Source organism: Mercurialis annua, linkage group LG3 (genome assembly GCF_937616625.2).
Source record: "Mercurialis annua linkage group LG3, ddMerAnnu1.2, whole genome shotgun sequence".
Lineage (NCBI taxonomy): Eukaryota > Viridiplantae > Streptophyta > Magnoliopsida > Malpighiales > Euphorbiaceae > Mercurialis > Mercurialis annua.
Genome location: NC_065572.1, coordinates 67,890,742 through 67,911,089, shown reverse-complemented (window position 1 = coordinate 67,911,089; position 20,348 = coordinate 67,890,742). Strand labels below are relative to the sequence as shown.

The 20,348-nt window shown below is 28.5% G+C and overlaps 2 protein-coding genes across 6 annotated transcripts; one reads left to right on the top strand and one right to left on the bottom strand.

Moving 5' to 3' along the window:
- Positions 1–1,120: 1,120 nt before the first annotated feature.
- On the bottom strand, positions 1,121–5,835 carry LOC126673413 (peroxisomal membrane protein PEX14). 2 transcript variants are annotated; one of them, XM_050367553.2, is made up of 14 exons: positions 5,670–5,835; positions 5,512–5,587; positions 4,961–5,202; positions 4,808–4,847; positions 4,497–4,678; positions 4,121–4,310; positions 3,899–3,988; positions 3,180–3,256; positions 3,016–3,058; positions 2,857–2,924; positions 2,589–2,633; positions 2,427–2,495; positions 1,444–1,967; positions 1,121–1,357 (listed from the first exon to the last, which is right to left on the bottom strand). In XM_050367553.2, the coding sequence occupies exons 2-13, from the start codon at positions 5,576–5,578 to the stop codon at positions 1,485–1,487; spliced, it is 1,596 nt and encodes a 531-aa protein (XP_050223510.1). In that variant the 5' UTR covers positions 5,579–5,587; positions 5,670–5,835; the 3' UTR covers positions 1,121–1,357; positions 1,444–1,484. The 2 variants fall into 2 exon arrangements, with proteins under 2 accessions (XP_050223510.1, XP_050223509.1); XM_050367552.2 differs by having other exon boundaries at positions 1,121–1,967.
- Positions 5,836–7,110: 1,275 nt separating this feature from the next.
- Positions 7,111–13,767, top strand: LOC126671722 (carbonic anhydrase, chloroplastic-like). 4 transcript variants are annotated; one of them, XM_050365509.2, is made up of 8 exons: positions 7,111–7,376; positions 7,676–7,798; positions 7,934–7,964; positions 8,380–8,496; positions 11,353–11,406; positions 12,033–12,121; positions 12,731–12,836; positions 13,113–13,767. In XM_050365509.2, the coding sequence occupies exons 1-8, from the start codon at positions 7,297–7,299 to the stop codon at positions 13,275–13,277; spliced, it is 765 nt and encodes a 254-aa protein (XP_050221466.1). In that variant the 5' UTR covers positions 7,111–7,296; the 3' UTR covers positions 13,278–13,767. The 4 variants fall into 4 exon arrangements, with proteins under 4 accessions (XP_050221466.1, XP_050221465.1, XP_050221467.1 ...); XM_050365508.2 differs by having other exon boundaries at positions 7,676–7,804; XM_050365510.2 differs by having other exon boundaries at positions 7,115–7,376; positions 7,676–7,792.
- Positions 13,768–20,348: the final 6,581 nt, after the last annotated feature.

Here is a 20,348-nt window from a genome sequence, read left to right as displayed (position 1 = left end):
ATGAGTGAACAATAACATATGAAGACAAAAACCAGGTTGAAGATCATAACGTTTGACTGGGTTTTAGTGTAGATTTTTTGTATTGCATGAGGTCATATACATGCTTAATTTTTCCAGCAAAAACATATAACAAAGATGAGATTTAAATTAAACTAAGATAACCTTCTTTGAAAATTTAATTTAAAAATGAAATGGATCAGCAGCCAGTTTGAAACGCCATCAATGTCTTTGAGATATTATATTAGGGTATTGTTTAAAAATCCATGCATTGATCCTGTAATGAAAATATTAGACTAACCATTTAACCAAGATGTATTTGCCGGTCAAAAGTGGCTAACTTGAATATGGAAAAAAATGCTATTAATTTAGACATCAACGCAAGTCCTTCAACATTGATCAGCTCGTAGATTTGAATATTCACATTTATAATCTTGGACTGACTAAAGTCTCATTCAAATACTTATAGTCCAATTCAGTACCTCTATTTCAACATGCCTACGAGCAGCTCAAAACTATTCATGTTTCATCTTTTTCTTTTATTACAAATTTACAATGGATAGAAAGAATCAAACCTTATACACCCATATCAAAATTATAATATCCTACCACTCAGAGTATGATACCCGAGGAGACATCTCTTTTATTGAATAACATCATATCATATATAAACTATTTTCAGGTTCCGATATTTTCTTCCATTATATATAAAGCCTAATTACTTTAAAAATTACGAACTTTACCGTGTTTTGTAATTTTGACACAAATTTTTAATTTTAAAAATTTAATACATGAACTATTTTTTTTTTTTGCAATTTCAAACACTAAGCAGTTTTCTATACATAATGAAAAAACACTATTATGGCATCCATATCGACAACTTTTTGACAAAAATTCAAAAGTTAGTATCCAACATTGTCAAAATTAAAAATTCGTGTTAAAATTGCAAAACATGCGAAAGTTCAATAATTTTTTAAGCAATTAAGCTTATATACAAACTATACAAATTAACTCTAAATAAAAACAATATCACTAGCAAATGACATTGTTAAAAATCATAGTGACATACAAAGTGTCCGCTTTCATAAAAAGCCACTGCCATCAAAATATTGTTACTATCATCTTTATCGATTAATAAAGTTATTAAATTAGAATATTAAAACAATACATCATCAAGGTGCTTAGTTGCCCCATCCGAAAATTCCTAGGTGTATGAAAACAGCGCTATTTTTATCAAGTCTTGAAAATAAGAACACATTATCAGTTGTTATATACAAAACTTCATAATGAGCTTTCACAGTTCATGACTTTATTCTTTCATTCAATAAGCACCAAATTTATTGCTTCAATCTCAATTTGGCTGCATGATCGTGGACCAAACTGATCATTTTATAGATTGATATAGAATATCTTTCAGCTAATTGTTTTTAAATTCATGTTACCTGCCTTTGATTTGAGCCAAGCTGATGATTTTAAAAAAATTCCCTTTAGTTCCCTTCGTACTCGTATTCTTGCTCTTCTGTTATCTCACTCGTGTTTATTTCTGATGCTCCACCATTGACCTCTGCCACACCACCGGATTCAGCTATTTTGGTTACTTTTTGCAATTCATCTGTTGCATCTATTGGAAGAGACGCAGACGGATCTTCTTCCACTTGTTCTTTCTGAACTGATGGTTTTGGCCGTCGGATGGCTTCTGCTGCCTCAGGCATGGCAACAGGGGGTGGCTGGGGAGGAACCCATGCACGCCGAACTGGTTGTGCATTGTTCTGTGTACCGTAAGATGCGGACTTATTTTCTTCTTCATTTTCAATCTCTGTGATTCTGGCATTTTTTCGCTGCCACCAAGGAACTGTACTATCACCGTCAAACTGAGTCACTCCATTGTCTTGTACCTTGTAATTCAAACCATTCATTTGAGTCTGAAGCACCTGGCTTGAGCTGTTTTGTGATTGACCAGCTTCCCAAGGCTATACGAGAGAAGCAAAGAGATTATTACATTTCAGGTGATTATACAACTCAAGCGAGCAGATTAGCATGAAAACAGAGTTTGGATTTATACTGTTGTAATTACAGGTGTGTTGATTATGAACTAATCTGAATATACAAAAAAAATCACACCAAATCAGTTGCATTACATCTTCTCACAGACACTCAAAGTCATGTATGCGCAATAATGAGTAAATTTTAATATTTCACCAGCAATAGTGATGCTTTAATCTTTAATGGGAAGATTGTAATAAAGAAAAGATTTTCACAACGAGAAGGGGGCTAGAATACTAAATAGATTCACATTTCCAAAAGTTTCAACTCATATAACAAATCACTTGCAAGAAGATTAATGCTGATATATAGAAAATGAAAATTGTGTGCGTGTGAGAGATAGAAGGAAGAATACTGAGCACACAGAAAATTATAGAAAAGCACACCTTACTTCTCGGTGCTATACGAGGGTTTGAAATTTGCTGGTTAGGGTTGGGTGGTTGATCATTGACTTCCTGCACGCAATTCCATAAAATTTAAGTAAGATCCCAAAATAACTGCTACATGATAAACAACCAATCTCATTATGAAAAATATGTCTGCTTTACCCTGACATTTGGAGGTTTCTCTCCCCTTTGGACCATTTCCATGATCTGCAACACAGTTAAAAGAAGTCAGCAATTATAGGAACATCAGTTTTATTCAATACAACACTGCCCAATTACATGATGCTAGAGTCCATCCAGCTGATAAATGATTACAAATGAAGATATTCAGACAATAAACATGCAGCAATAAAAAAATTGTATGCAGATGTTTAGCTGTACTAACTTAAAAATGCATCGATATTCCTAAGTTACATTATCGTCTCCTTACCTCCATATAAGACTTTGGGTGTGGTGCAACAGATGGTTCAGCAGACGTGGGTGGCGAGGAAGATCTCACTATCCACAAAATTGCAATTAAATGATATGAAAAACCAAATTATTAAGAAGAAACACCAAATAACAAAGATTGGAATTTCTGAAAAACAACCTGAGCGTGAGTCAGAGTCCACCTTCCCATTCATATAGGGTTGCTGAGGGAAACGAAATGGATCAGCAAGAAAATCAACTTCATTAACCCCAACTTCACAGAATTTGTAGCTCAATTAACTTTCCACTAACATGGAAATCAAATCAAACATATTTTCCACTTACCCTAGAATTATTCGTCACTGGGAGCGTATAATCTTCGTGATTACTAAGAGAGGTCCTTCCAAGGTTATTAGTTTGTCCTGACAGACAGGAAGAGTGAATGTTTAGCAATAAAGATGAAAATCACTAACCTCTATTGAAGCATCTTTCCAGGAATTCCATGAAATTTAACATAAGAATCTAGCAATGAAAAATGACTATTATTTGGTTTTACTATAGAAACCTTAGAACACAAGGTCATTCAAGATGGTGTGCCGACCATCCATAAACTACTAAAATGAGCCTAAAAACTCGTCATAACAAAGGATAAACAAATTCATATGATCATGCAATGACACAGAAGACCTTTTTCAGAGTGTGGCCAAGGTAGCAAAATTTGTTGGATTTTCTTATTCCTACGTTTTTCCTTTTCATTTAAAAGCTGACTGTTTGTTCAATTCTTTGTTAATTTATTTTGGATTCTGGACTAAGCTCTACACCATCAGAGTCTTTGGTTTTAATTACAGCCTTTTCTCAGGTTTGAGTTTTAAAGAGCAGCCAGTACATCCGTTAAAGTTGATTAAAATATTTGCTTAGCAGTTAACTATTTATTGCATGCCATGTGTAAAAACACCCTTGGAGGGAGAGAGAAAAATGCTGGAATAGATAGACAAGGCAGTAAGCCAGTAACTTAGTCACATCAGCTAATCTGCCTACTTGATGAGAGTACAACATTTTAATACCTTCCAATTTGCGTATTGTGGTACTCATTGACTTCATTTCCTGCACTTGCACATCCAGCAAATTCTTGAAATCCTCAAAATATCTCTTCTCTGACAAATGTGAAAAACATTTAACAATTATGAAGACAATAGAGTATTAGATAGATGAAAAATCAGTACCATTATTGGACAAAAGATAAATTAAAGAAAAGTACTTTAGACAATTAAAGATGAACATCCCACCATCATTTTTTGAATTCAACATTTCCTGGGTTGCCTTTGCAACATCAGCAGCTGCAGCTGCGGCTGATTTTGCAGCTGCTGCCGCCTCTTCTGCTAAACTTGGTTTTGCATCAGGTTTCTTCTCGCAGTCATCTTCTTCTTCCAGCACAACTTTACGGATCCAAGACTTCAATCTAGGCATAAAATATTTCTGAAAAGGAAAATGTTATTAATATGTGAAACCAAGCTTAAGTTATCAAGTTCTACGAACCTAACACACACATTGACATGCTTAATGGGTACAATAAGAAAACCAACCATAGAACAACAAATTTATATCAGGGATTGATAAACTTGACTAATTGAATGAACTTGTGAATCAGAGAACACTTCTCACCTTAATTATGACAGCTGTTGCAGCACCTGAGGCAGCTAGTACTCCTACAGCATAAACAGCATGATACCAATGAAAACGGTATCTCGCCACAGAGGAAATGGCACCAGGAGCAGCTCCTGCAGGCTGAAGAGCTTGTGTTTGTGGTGCCGGCTGAACGTTTGATGTTGCTTTCAATTGTGCCTCTATTGTGTATCATCAAATAAACATAAATAGGATCAGCAACAGAAGGATTTAAAAGCTTCTTTTTCCTGTTAAAAAAATATATTTGCGATGGAGGGGATAAATCAACACTTAAAAATTAAAATAAATACCTTGACTAGTACTTGTTACTTGCGCAGTCGGAGATGGATCCTTCAATTTGCAACAAACATCACATGAGACAAGAAATAATAGACATGTCACTTGAACACACTGAGTTCAAGAATTCTTCAAACAGAACTGATAACTAAACAAAAATCACTCACTGGCACACGGCGAAAAGCTTCATCAATCTCCTCCTTAGTCAATCCCTTCCTCTCAAGAAAAGATCGCCTATACATGACAGGGGAACCCCTGACTTTCGGATGGGAAAGAAATTTCATAGCATTCTGTACTTGATCCTCTCTTATAGGTTCCGAGTTCACAAAGACAGACGGCGGACTCTGTTTAGTAACATCTTCACCGGCATATTGCTGAGTCTGATTCATCGGTTGTGCCATCTCCGTAGCTATAAGTTTCAAAAGGATAATTACTACTACTACATCCTTGACTAAGTCTTCCGGATAACTAATTTAACACTCATAATAAGCAAAACCTCTAATCCTATAAACCAAAACCAAGCCGATAAAATATTTTCAAGTTCTACAACCGATGCAAGATTAACAAACAAACAGCTTGTATTTTCATCAAATTAACGCACATAAAACCTAATAGGATGAGTAATAAATAACAATTAAATTAAAAATTGAAAACTAGATTAAACGTAAAACAATGAATGTCAACGTAAGACTAACAATAATCTTCCAGCAAATCATACCTTGATTCTGAGGTTTGTCGTCGGAGGAGCTAGGCGGAGGAGGCGGAGACGAAGATTCCGTCGCCATAGAGTATGGCTTCCGTTGACAAAAATCGACACCGTAAGTGAGAAATTGGTCTAAAAGAAAAAAAATGGAAGAGAGAGGAGATTTGATTTACCTTAGACGATAATGAAAATGATGACGACGGTTGTCAGAGGCGGTGTTTGCTCATTCCGAAGCTAGTTATGGTGACGCTGCTGTAAGCAAGTTGTCACTGTAACTTGTTTGTTGTTATTGTTCAGTGTATAGTCGCTGCCTCAAATAATATTATTTTTGTTTATCTGTATATCTATGTAATTGTGTTCTATCCTTATCTCTTTTTGTGGACTGCTTTGTTTTACAATAATAAAAGAGCCCAATTTCATATTTTGGGTTATTTAGGCCCAAGGCCTAATCATTTTACAGGATTTTTTTTGCATATTTATCAACTAAAAGAAACTGGAAAGGTAACATTTTCATTAAAAAGAATCAATTGTAATGTAAATAATAAATTTATAAAAATATCAGAACCTAAAACTATGATGTAATCATAAAAATCAGGATTATTTTCATTTTTTATTTTAACTAGTAATATGATACAAAAATTATGTTAATGTAATTTTTTTTAATTGATCAAATCAATTTAATCTTTATTTTGACATTTTAATAATTCATTTGGTTTTAGATTTCATTTCGATTTTTCACATTAATAATCAGAACCACATGAGATCAAAAAAAATCTAGTAGAAAGGAAAAAAAAAGATTTTTCTTCCAAAAATTAAAGAGTTTATCCCTTTAAAATGTTGTATACAACTTTTAAAGTTGTTTTTGTTATACCGCAACAAATGTAATGGAAGTGTTTAGATGCTAGTGAAATCATAATGTATTTTCACGAGAGAAATAAACAAATATTTACTTGAAAATCATTCTCATTTTTTTTTCATCTTGATGACCAAATTTTGATTCATTTGATTTTGATTACTAAATTTTAGTTTATTTTTAATTTGGTTAATAAATTTTAATTTTGTTTCAAAAAAGTTTTTCCAATACAAAATATACCTGGTACTTGATATATATTTTTTGGCTTTAATACTTGAGATGTATGTATAATATGGCTGAAAAACTCTATGCTGAATTGAAAATATGCATAAATGACAAATTTTCAATTAAAAACAAGTAAAGAATTATTGTCATGTGGTATAATCCGACTGCCACGCCAGTATTTTGTCCGAAAAACTTTCGTAGAAATAAAATCAAAAACTATTAATTTGATTCTATTTCTCATTTTCTCTCCAAAATGAAAGAACAGAAACGTGTTGATTTTCACTAAACTAATGTGTAAAGATGCTTAAAAAGTAAGTACTCTGAGGTACATTTCTCGTGATTAATGTTCCCTCTGCAATAAAATGTTCATAATGCTCATACATACGTGCAAAAATTCTCTTAACATACAATTTGTTCCTATCCTATATATAATCAACTTATAAAACTAGGTGATCTGTTTATTTTATTTTTTCCTAAAATTTTGAAAGATTTATTTATTCATCCATTTCTATTTTCTTTTATTTCTTTTAAAGGCTTTTTTTTATAAAGGCTTTATTATTATTAATTCAAGATTTTTATTGGTTTGTGTGGGTACTTACTATGAGTCCTTTTGGCAATATATTACCTTTGTTTAAATATTCTTTTGAGTATATAATTTTATATAATATTATAAAAATAGCAACCCATATTCATAAATTTTAAAGATCCAATCCAATGAGAAAATGATATGCATAAGAGAAGATATACATATATTAATAAGCAAAGAGACGATGATAGAAGCACTCAAGAAGCTTGTCATTGGGTAATCTATCATCTCATTTTTGTTTTATTTAAAAACATTATTTTTACTATTAGACTTCTTGATTAATTAATATTTTATGAGAGTTCAAACCTAAATGCAAGTTTAAAGAAAGAAAAACTTCAATCTACACAGTATAGGTTGAATTAAAACTATAGCTAAATGTATGAAGTTTGAAATTTGTTATAGTTTTTGTAATTTTTAATTAATTTAATAACAATTAATTTTACTTTATACAATCTGAAATAATTTTAACAATTTATTATAAATTTTAAATTTTACTGACATTAAAACATTTACAGAGATGAGAATGATAATGAGCCGGATGCTGATTTAGAAGGGACACCAGAGGACCATCCTTGTGATCCAGTAAAAATGATCACAGATGGGTTTCACTACTTCATGAAGCACAACTATGAGTATAAGTTTGTGTAAATTAGTTTTTAAATGAATTTAAACTAAATCAAAAGGCTATTATTTAACAATTAATTGTCATCAAAACTGATCTTATGACTGAAAACTTAAATTTTTATTAATAACTTGTGCATTTGATGTTGCAGCCCTAGCGTTGCAAGAGGACAACATCCTACGGTACAAATAATATTCTTGAATAGAATATGGAAAATTATTCATAAATGCAATAAATTAATGATAATTAATAGATAATATCTACCCACAATCTTAGCTGTTTTGCCAAATATATCATATTTTTTTAGAATCGCGTCATATATATTATTTTTTCGACTTTTGCCAAACATATTCTCAATCGATTTGAAGCCGGTATGACGAGATGTTATATGCGGCGTGTAAGATTAATTTTATACATATAGACGTTTATAGCATCGTGGTACATTATATCCAAACTGATTGGGTGTATATTTGACAAAGGTCGAAAAAATAACGATAAATATAATAAGATTTTAAAAATATAATATATTTGACTAACAGATTAAAATTATGGGTATATATGAATATTATGGCTAATTATATTAATTTATGGATGCAGTTTCTGGTATTTGCATGCTCGGACTCTCGAGTTAGCCCCTCAAATGTGCTCAACTTCCAACCTGGTGAAGCTTTCATGGTCTGCAACGTTGCTAACCTAGTTCCGGTTTTTAACCAGGTTTATTTATTTATTTGATTTTTTTAACAACTTTTATTTATTTGATTAATTCTGTTGAATTTATGATTAATATGCCTGTTATAAAATAGGCAAAAATTCCTTGACAAAAAAAGAAACAAAATAGGCAAAAAGTATAAAAAAATTAATCCTCGAGATTTTCCAAAAGTACAGATCAGTCTTTTTTCTTTTTTTGAGTATAAAAAAGCCATCTCAGTTTTTTTAGCGAACAAAAAATCCCTTTCGTCCATCAAAGTTAAAAACCAACGTTAATTGCTAACATGTCACTCATAAATTTATAGAAAAAAAAAATTAAAATAATCTTAATGTTTAAAATATTTACCAGTTTTATATTTATAATATTATTAACATTATTTCACTCTCTTCTTACTAAGTTATAACTCTAATTAATTAATTCTTTTGTTAAAATCAATTAAAACCAAATTAGACGAACCAATCAATTATATCTGACTAATCAAAATCCAATTAAATCTTTCAAAATTTAATTAAATCTATCAAAACTCGGTTAAATAAATTAAAAACCAATAAAACCTAACTACAATTATATTAAATTAAATTAAAGTCTAATTAAAATGAAATTAAATTTAGTTAAAACTTAATTAAATTTTAATTTGAAAAATCGAACAATCGATACCGGCTTTTTCCGCAACAATCGAACCACCGCCGGTCCATCAAAGACCGTATGTTCTCTCAGAGACCTTCACCGGAACAGATGAAAATCTCTCTTGAGAGAACAGAGGTACGTTCACTTTGAGAACATACTGATTTTGTTCTCTTTTAAGAATAGATCCAGTCTGTTCTCAAAAAATATCATTGAGGTCAGTTCTCTTTTGAGAACAGACCGGAAGATGACCTCTAGCAAGCTCGCTGGAGGTCCTTTAAAAAAAATTATTAATATCTTTTAATATTTTTTAAATAAAATATTATAAAGGACTAATTTGAGATATATTGTAAATATTAAGGATATTTTTAAATTTTTTCTTAACCGATTTGACTTCGCTAATTGTATATTTAACTGAATGGTTTGTTTGTCTGATTTTAAAATTTTGGTCGGTTTTATTGTTCAATTTTTAAACAATAAGGGGTTTTTTTTATACCTAGCAAAAGAAAAAGGACTGATATATATTTTAGGGAAATCTTGAGGGGTTTTTTGTACCTTTTTCCCATAAATTACTTAATTTTATCAAATAAAGCATCAACTCGGTCTTATATTTCAAATCAAATAAGTCGCTTTTAATTTTTTTTGGTCAATTAGATCTTTAAATTTGTGTATCATGATAAAATATATCATTTAAGTCAATTAGATCCTCAAACTTGTGTCATAGAGATCAAATAAGTCGCGCGTATAGATCATGAATTACTTGACCTAAATTAAGAGACTTTGAGATCTAATTGACTAAAAAGTTAAAATAACTTATGTGATCCCAACACACGAGTCTAAGAATCTAATTGACTACAAAAGTTACAAATGATTTATTGGACCCTCAGACATAAGTTAAAAAACCGGATTGACCTTTAATTCTAATTTTATATTTTATATAACATATTGTTATGCAATCCAACTATCTTTTTCATTCATTTTTTTTGAAATAAAAATTTCTATTAATCAAAAGCTGATTGATCAGTCAGTATATAAAATTTGATAATCGGAGGGACATGCCCCAACCAATTAGATAAACTAAAATAGTCATATGCTACCACATGAGATTTTCTATCGTAATTAAAACAACATATATGCATCTCAATTAAACTAAAGTAGTCATGTGCTATCAAACTGATAATATTACAAAGCAAAGAGTTGTTATTGAAGGCATCCATTACAACCTTTAAAATAAAGGGAATTAGATTACCTTCGCTTGCTATGATAATACTAACTTTAATCGCACGACTGCTACAACTAGCAGCTATAACTTCATCATTAAAACCCCTAATCACATCTTCATTGACATATCTCTTCTCTTGAACATTAAAGACATCATCTATACTGACGCAAAACATACCGATATTTGGTGAAATCCGTCATAAGATGGTGGCTCTAATTGTTTTAGAGATCCAAATCGCTTGCATCGCAAAAAACAATTTCATCTCCAGCGATGAAAAAAACTATTCTTAATTTCGATTAGAATAGATCTAATAAAATTAAGATAATAAGGTAGAAAATAATTTCTAGATCTAGACCAAAATTGGCCAAGAAAGAAATTTTATTCAAAATTAAAGACAAAAACTATGGAAAAGGGCTAAAAAAACTGAATTTGAGAGATTGGGGAGGTGATTTTTGGCCAAAAATGGCCAAAAACCACCTCCCAAATGAACAAAAAGGTAAAACTTATTAGGGTTTGAGAGGTTTCTTAAAAGAGAGAGGGCTAGAGTTTTTTGTTTTTATCTTTTTCATTTAAGAATTCAATCAAAACAATTTATTTCGTCAATTAAAACCTAATTTAAAATATTACCAATATTTGTGACTCACTTTCACTATTTTTTTTTAATTGACATGTATTTTAGGTGTCCTTAATAATAAATGAAAATAAGCTATATTTCTATATTTTAGGTGTCTTTAATAATAAATGTATTTTAGGAGTAATTTTTATAAATGTAACTTGTAAATTTTTAATTGTTTTTATGAATTATGTCATATGCCAATTGAACAATTTTCGAAATTGGGTTAGAACTACTGTTGCTCTTTAAAATTGGAATAAAAATATTGAAATTATAATTTTTGATTGTATTTGACAAAAGAAAAATTGAGATGATTTAATTTTTTTTACCCAATAGTATAATAGGTATTTGTGAGCTATACGTGACTTATATTAGAGGTTAATTAGCAATTATATATTACAGTTGAGCTACTGTGGAGTTGGAGCAGTCATTGAATATGCTGTTAAAATATTAGAGGTAAACTCCAATTTCTTTCAAAATCACCATTTTAATTCACTTTGCATAATATATTTTTTCGTGATAGTATTTTATTTTTTTCAATTTCCCTCTAAAAATATATATTTAAAAAAACCAATTTTTAATCCATCTACTTTTTCATTGACATGTTAGGTGGATTGAAAAAATGGGTTAAAAGAAATGTGGTTACATAGAATAATTTTTCTTACTCCTATTTGCCATATAGGATATATAAAAAAAAATTCAGTATAATCTGGTATTTATGTAAATCATATTATATATATTCACCTGTCATTTAATATAGTTTAATTGGTAAAAATGAAATACAAATGGTATTGGTTACTAATAAATAATTATATATAAATATTACACATTTTAAAAAAAAAAACTTAAATTGATTTTTTCTGATTTTTTTAAATTATTTTAGTTCTAGATTAATTTATTATAATACCAAGTTAAGAAATTAAATTATATTTTATTCTTATTAGTTAATTTTGTTTGACTAATAGATGCATATATCTAGCACAATTCATATAAATGTTGGATCAAACTGGTAAATGCTTTAATTTAGAACACATTTTGCCTATTTTATTTTATTTGATTGGTAATTATAAAGAATTTGATAGGTAAAAAACATCCTCATTATAGGACATAGTGATTGTGGAGGGATCAAGGCATTGATGAATCTTCCAGCTGATGCTTCTACTTCTAATACGTAAGGCTTTCGTAATTAGAATTAATATACTACTTTCTTGTATCATTTTTTTTCTATTTTAGAATGATTTTAATTATTATGAAAAACTAAAAAATACAATATTGATTTTTTTATTAGAATAAGAATAATAATCTCTCGATTTTTATTGTAAAAAAAGCTAGTAATTCATAAATAAGTACTTGATTATTAATTCAGAATTAGTATATTTAGAATTTAAAAAAATTACAATATATAATAATACTTACATTTAGGCTTAATTGCTCCAAAAATCACCAACTTTCGCGTGTTTTTGGTATTTGACACGAACTTTTAATTCTGGTATATAAATACACGAATTATCAATTTTTTGCATATATAACACGGGCACCGTTTTTAATATAAAATGGCACCGTTTTTAACTTAAAACGGTAACGTTTTATACCTAAAACGACACCGTTTTTCACCTAAGACGTAAACTTGGTTATATATGCAAAAAATTGAAAGTTCGTGTATTTATTTGCCAAAATTAAAAGTTCGTGTCAAATACTAAAAACACGCGAAAGTTGGTAATTTTTTATGCATTTAAGCCTTACATTTATGGTGAATTCAAATCATTTTATGTATGGGCAGTGATTTCATAGATAATTGGGTCAAAATTGGGTTACCTGCAAAAGTCAAAGTACTGGCTGAGCATCCAAACCTATGTCCTGAAGAGCAATGCAAAATTTGCGAAAAGGTATGTGACTAACTGTTAATTAAAATGCTAATATTATTATCTTAAATCTATTGTAATAATTTTAAATCGGCTATTTTGGTCCGTTACAAATATTCTCTGACTACTTGTCTGATAATTTTATAAATTTATATTAACTTTTTTATTAATTCTTTTAACTGTAATTTTTCTGCTGTCTTTATATACTGTTATTATAATTTTAAAACTGCTATTAAATTGGCGTTATTATTGTCGTATTATGAAGTAGTGACATAGAAAAATGATATATATGTATTGCAGGAGGCAGTGAATTTATCACTTGTGAACATTCAAAGTTATCCATATGTTAGGGCAGCAATGGCAAACAACAGTTTAACTTTAAGAGGTGGCTATTACGACTTTGTCAATGGTTCTTTTCAACTATGGGAAGTCCAATACCATATTACAGATCCGATATATATTTAAGGTTTAATCATAAAAAAAACTCCGAATTTTTAACCTCTTTTCACTTACACTCTGACGTTGCAATTTTATCTATATCACCGTAATTCACACTCTTCGTTTCCAATTACATCCTAAAAATTGAATTGACCCTTTTCTATTAGAAAAAAAAAACAATTTGATCCTTCACTTTTTGTATAAAATGTTAATTTGATCCTTCACTTTTAGTATATTAAATACTTTTCAGAAAATAAATTAAAAATGAAGGATCAAATTGATATTTTTTAGTGAAAAAGGTTAATTTAGTTTTTTAGCGTGTAATTGGAAACAAAAGGTGTGAATTAGGGTGATATAAATAAAATTACAACGTCAGGGTGCAAGTGAAAATGGGCTAAAAGGTCGGAGTTTTTTTGGTGATTCAGCCTATATTTAATTTTGTAAGAAGACTTGTCGCACACGAAAACTATTAATATATCACAAATTTATTTTATATATGCAACATAATTTATAGTCATGAATTCATGATAACATTTTTGGAGAATAATGATCAAATCTTACTTAAGAAAAAAAAAAGATAAAAGGTAAAAAAAATTCTCAAAATTTCTTCAAAAATGCAGATTAGTTCCTTTTTTATATAAAAATTGTCGCGATCCAAAATATTGAGTCAGGACCGGTGTTAGGGAATGGCAGTGCTAGCTTCGAAATCCATAGCAAACCTAAAACCACTAATAATTTTTCGCTAATAAAAGTATAATATATTATATATTAAAACATTTTCAAAAAAACTCTTTTTGATAATACATTTATAGATATTAAAATTATCACATCAGAGTTTACAATGAAAATCTGATATTTAAAACTAATTCACAAAAACCTTCTATTGACGCCTACTGACTACTACAGCTCTAGGAATTCATATTTGTGCAAGTCCAACGACTTCTGGCACAATGGAGATGGTTTGTCTGATCCAACTCCGACTATCTGCAAACATCAGAGTGAGGGGTCAGTATTTGGAAAAATACTGAGTGAGTTTGCAAGTTACTAAGGGTAATTAAACTATAGCGTCATACGCTTAATACGTTTATAAATTCATGATATAAGCAAATAATAAACATTCTTAATTTCAAAGTGTGAGTCCAACTCACTAGATACGGGAACTTCAGACTATATTAAATACTTTTCAGAAAATAAATTAAAAATACAGGATCAAATTTATATTTTTTCTAGTGAAAAAGGCTAATTTAGTTTTTTAGAGTGTAATTGGAAACAAAAGGTGTGAATTAAGGTGATATAGATAAAATTGCAACGTTAGGGAGCAAGTGAAAAGGGGCTAAAAGGTCGTTTTTTTTTTTATTCAGCCTATATTTAATTTTGTAAGAAGACTTGTGGCAGACCAAAACTATTAATATATCACAAATTTATTTTATATATGCAACATAATTTGTAGTCATGATAACATTTTTGGAAAATAATGATCAAAGCTTACTTAAGGAAAAAAAAAGATAAAAGGATAAAAAAATTCTCAAAATTTCTCCAAAAATGCAGATTAGTTCTTTTTTTATATAAAAATATCCTCTTAATTTTTCTATCGAACAAAAAAATCTTTTCGTCCATCAAAGTTAATAGTCAGCATTAATTGTTGATGTCACTCATAAATTCATAGGAAAAAAAATTCAAAAATAACCTCAATGTTTAAAATACTTAGCAATTTTATGCTATTTATAAACTTTTTAGCCTTATTTCACCCTATTCTTTCTAATTAATTATTTTTTTCTATTAAAATCAAATTAGATGAATCAATTAATTATATCTAACCAATCAAAATCCAATTAAATTTGTTAAAATTCAACTAAATCTATCAAAACTCAACTAAAAAAATTAATAACCAATTAAATCAAACTAAAATTCAATTAAAATCAAATTACATTTAGTTGAAATTTTACTTAAATTTTAATTTATGAAATCAAACAACCGTCATCAGCCTTTTCCCGCAACAATCGAACCATCGCTAGCACATCAAAGACCGTCTGTGCTCTCATAGCAGACCTTGCCGGAACATGAGACGAAGGTCTGTTTTGAGAGAACAAAACAAACCTTCTATTCTCAAAAGAGAACAACAGTCTATTCTATTTTGAGAACAGATCTCGATCTATTCTCAAAAGAAAACAGATCATCGAGTCTGTTCTCTTTTGAAAACAGCCCGGCAGACGATCTCTGACTAGCTCACTGAAGGTCGTTTTTAATTGTTTTTGATTTTTTTTAATAGTTTAAGAAAAACTTTGAAGGATTAATTTGATATTATATTTTTTTTTATATATATATATATATATATATATATATATATATATATATATATATATATATATATATATATATATATATATATAGTAAATAGTAAATAGCAAGGATATTTTTGAATTTTTTTTAATCAACTTGACCCTATTAACTGCATATTTAATGATTTATTTGTCCCATTTTAAGATTTAAAAAGGTTTAATTGTTCAGTTCTGAAATAACGAAAGATTCTTTATACTAAAAATAGAGATGATCTATAATTTTAGAGGAATTTCGAGGGATTTTGTACCTTTTACCAAAAAAAAGAGAAAGTTATACCTGTTACGCCATCTCCAACAGGGATGTTAAACCTCATTTTTACGTTCACGTTGCACTCCGTGTACAAATTGAGATGTGTAAAGGATTAAATGTATAAAGTTTAGGGGTAGAACTATGTGTTAAGCTATCTAACGAATTCATTTAGCAACCAGACAGTGACATGTAATAACGAATCAGATTATGACACGTCAACAATTTTTTCCGGATTTTTGAACGGTGAATGAATTTAAGAAAAATTGATAGTTTGTATATGAAAATGACGATTTTTAAACGGCGTGATTACAATGAGAAAACGTGTAAAGTTGGTGAATTTTTATAACCTTATCCATATGCATTATATGAGTATATTTGGTCACATTTAATAATTTTAGTAGTTATTATAATTAATAAATAGATTTAAACGTGTCTTAAACGGATTAAGGGGTTTAATTAACATGTTTAACCCGCTATTTAACCATGTCATAAACGGATAAATGGGTTGATCCGTTTATGATCTAAACCCATATAAGCTCAATTTAAAGGGAAAAAATGAAAATTACTTGATTATAGAAAAATAATACCAAAAACACGCGTGTCCCTTATTTTTTTGGGTCAATACTTGATTTCATTACTAAACTTTTTTAGCACTTGATTAGTAATTATATTCTCACCCAGTATTTATTCTTCATAAACACAAAATCACAAGCTATCAAATATTTTTGACAGATCTAAAATCACAAGCTATCAAACAAAAGGTAAGATAAACCATTCTTTTTCTTCTTCGATTCTTTAATTTATCAGATCTATAAATTGATGGAAACAAAACTTAAATCGGATTTGAGATTTCTGTAATCTAATTGATCGTTCTAAAGCTGAAATCAATTTGATCGTTCAGGCGGCAACGTCCCGGAGGAGCAGATCAGAGAAGATAGTTCAGGCGACAACAATTGGAGGAGCAGATCGGAGAAGAAGGTTCAGGCGACATCAACTCGGAGGAGCATACCAAAAGCACAAAAGTGTATTAGATCTAATTATTGTGATATTACTGTATTTGTTGTTTTTCACGCTGATGTTGCTGTTGTTTTTTTATGTTGTTGTTGCTGCTGTTTTTTGTTTGTTCTTATTACTGCAGTTGTTTTATACAACTACTGTTGTTTTTTTAGTATACTTTCTGTATATTTGTTGTATACGTTTATTGTACCCTCATATAAGTTTAGTATATATTTTTTTTTACATGTTAACACAATTTTAAAATTAAAATAATAAAGTGCATACAAATTAAATAATTTTAATATTATATTGATAATATTATTCGCATGTTTCTTAGTTTGTTATATGTAATGATTATTTATTTTTAATGATTACAATGGTTTGGTATCTCTTTTGAATGTTTTATGTATACTGTACATTTGTTATATGTACTGATTCATTATACGTACTGATTTTTTTTAAATAATTATAATATTTACACTAATAAAATTATGTATAGTTTATGTACATTATACTGTCTTTTTTTAATACTTCAGAAATGCCAACACCTGTTATTATCAGTATTTGACATTACTTTTTATATATATTTTTTAAATTAATAAATACACGAAGAATACACAAGGTGTATATATTATTTAAAATAAAAAAGTATGTATAAATTATATATAAAGTATACACGAAGAATACACAAGGTGTATTTATTATTTTAAAATAAAAAAAAGTATGTACAAAATATACACGAATAATACACAAGGTGTATTTATTATCTTAGAATTACAAAATACACACAAATAATACACAAGGTGTATTTATTATCTTAATATTACAAAATACAAACAAAATATACATGAAGAATACACAAGGTGTATTTATTATTTTAAAATAAAAAAAAAGTATGTACAAAATATACATAAAGTATATATGAAGAATACACAAGGTGTATTTATTATTTTAAAATAAAAAAAATACGTACAAAATATATATAAATATACACGAATAATACACAAGGTGTATTTATTATTTTAAAATTACAAAATATACACGATATTTAACATAGTATATTTATTATTTTAAAACTAAAATATGTACACAAAATATACACGAAAAATACACAAAGTGTATTTATTATTTTAAAATAAAAAAGTGTGTACAAAATATATATAAAGTGTACACGAAGAATACATAAGGTGTATTTATTATTTTAAAATAAAAAAAAGCATGTACAAAATATACATAAAATATACACGAATAGTACACAAGGTGTAGTTATTATTTTAAAATGAAAAACTATGTACGAAATATACACAAATTATACTTATTAGTTTTTTTAAAAATATACACAAATATAATTAGTATTTTAAAATATAAAAATATACACAAATATACACAAAATATACTTATTATTTTAAAATTAAAAAATATACATAAAATATTATTATTTATTTCTAACAAAATTCTTGAGTCATAGAATTCAACCATATTACTCTTATTTTCTCTTTCTAACTGCTCTCTCTACTGTAAATAAAAGAGAAATACAATGAACACATAATAAAAAATAGAGCATAAAAGAATCAATTTTTTTCCATTTTTTTTCTATTTTTTTTTGCTATTTTTCTTTTCATCGGAATAACATCAGATCTTTGATTCTTGAACATCACTGCCACCATAAACATTATTTCTCAATTACCACCCCGTCCTCTTCTTTGGACTACCAATCATTATTATTTATATTTTAATATACAGTACTACAGTTCTAATATGATCTTGTATATACGTAGTATTAATATTTGTATACTTTTAGTATATTTTCGGTATACTTTTGAAAACATGGTTTGTCCATTTCATAATTCACAATGGACATGAGATTGAACATATAGACATTTCAGGATTGATGATAGAAAACTTAAGTAGAAACAGACCGGTTGAAGTGATTAGCAAAATGAGTAAGAACATAACGTTTATCATTGTACCTCATTCAAGTGAATACAATTTCATTGAGGAGTTTTAACAAACAGTTAATAAGCATAACTGAAAATCTTATGTCACAAATTGATAACTCTGTAATTTCTCAAAGAATCAAACAAAACACTCATATTAGCTAAAAATAATTGATAGAAGAAGAAATTATAGAAGTATGAAGATTTAATTAGATAAAATTTTGAATAAAGAAAACTAGAAAATTCAATAAGTAGTGAAGTGAGTTTGAAATTGAATCTAGAACTAAGATTTAAACAATGTTAATAATTAAAAAACTAAAAATGAGAATTAAATCAATATTGAATTACTGGTTTCTAGTAATAATTTTCTCGAACTATTATAACTGTACTCATAGTTAATAGAAAAAAAACATGAACAAAAAAAATAAGAAATAATAGAAACCCATGATCATGTGTAGTGGATTGATGAGAATGGTGAAATTGGGTGAATAAATAGATTACATAAAAAAGAAACAGAAGAAAAAAGAAGAATACGTGTCCATTGCAATTACTTTTACTAATTAGGTGTTCAGCGCAACTAATTACGTGTTAAGGTTAATTTTTTCAAATTAAAAAGTGTTGGTCCCAATAAAAAGACTACCTAAGTGCTCAGTGTGAATATTTTCAATTTTTAAGTGTACTGTCTAATTTCCTCCAATTTAAATCTGTTTAATTTCGTGTTATATTGTGTTAACGGATCTTGCAAAAAATTGCCATTAATTAGGAACTGGACATGTAGTATTTTTGGAGTCCACAGTAAGCCCTTTAAATGGCCACTTGGATCCTTTTCTTGCTGAGGCAATTTATTTTAAAGAGGTTTTATCTTGGCTTCTTCAGTACAAACGGGACAAAATCATTTTCGAAAGTGACTCCTTACTTGTGGTTAGGGGTGAGAATCGGTCGGCTTGGTTCGATTGAAATTTTTCAATTTTTTTGTTTTAAATTTGAAAATTTTCAGATTAAATCGAATTGAAAAGTTTTATTAGGTAGGTCCTGTTAAGTTAAAATTAAATTTGATTACTTTTTAATTTTTTATATTAAAATTAATTTAAATATTATATAATTAGAGTCTAATAAATTTGCATATATATATATATATATATTTAAATAACAATTATTAATTCATATATTAACAATAATTAAGATATAAAGGCAAAAAAATATATAAATATTAGTATATATGAATAATATTTTAAAAAAATTATATTTTTTATAATAAAATTTGGTTCATTCGATTTTTCCGGTTTTCAAAACACCCAAATCAAATCGAACACCGAACAGCAAACTTCACCTAAAATAAAAATCGAACCAACCCGTTTTCACCGAATACTGAACCAAATAACAAAATTCGGTTTGATTCGATTTTTGTATTTGGTTCGATTCTTACCTAGCCCTACTTGTGGTTGAAGCTTTTTATAAAGAGGAAGAGAATCTATCCTACACCAGCATTATAGTTCAAGATTGTAGAATTTTTTTTCTAATAGCTCGTTTGTTTTTGTTAAGAGATCAGCGAATATGACGGTTCACTCGTTAGCTA

Coding starts and splice junctions, on each gene's coding strand:
- LOC126673413 (XM_050367552.2), bottom strand. CDS start 5,578: ATGGCGACGGAATCTTCGTCTCCGCCTCCTCCGCCTAGCTCCTCCGAC. Junction 3,989..4,120: donor GTTGAATTCAAAAAATGATG/GTGGGATGTTCA, acceptor CACATTTGTCAG/AGAAGAGATATTTTGAGGAT. Junction 3,059..3,179: donor CAGTGACGAATAATTCTAGG/GTAAGTGGAAAA, acceptor CGTTTCCCTCAG/CAACCCTATATGAATGGGAA.
- LOC126671722 (XM_050365508.2), top strand. CDS start 7,297: ATGATATGCATAAGAGAAGATATACATATATTAATAAGCAAAGAGACG. Junction 8,497..11,352: donor TAGTTCCGGTTTTTAACCAG/GTTTATTTATTT, acceptor TATATATTACAG/TTGAGCTACTGTGGAGTTGG. Junction 12,837..13,112: donor AATGCAAAATTTGCGAAAAG/GTATGTGACTAA, acceptor TATGTATTGCAG/GAGGCAGTGAATTTATCACT.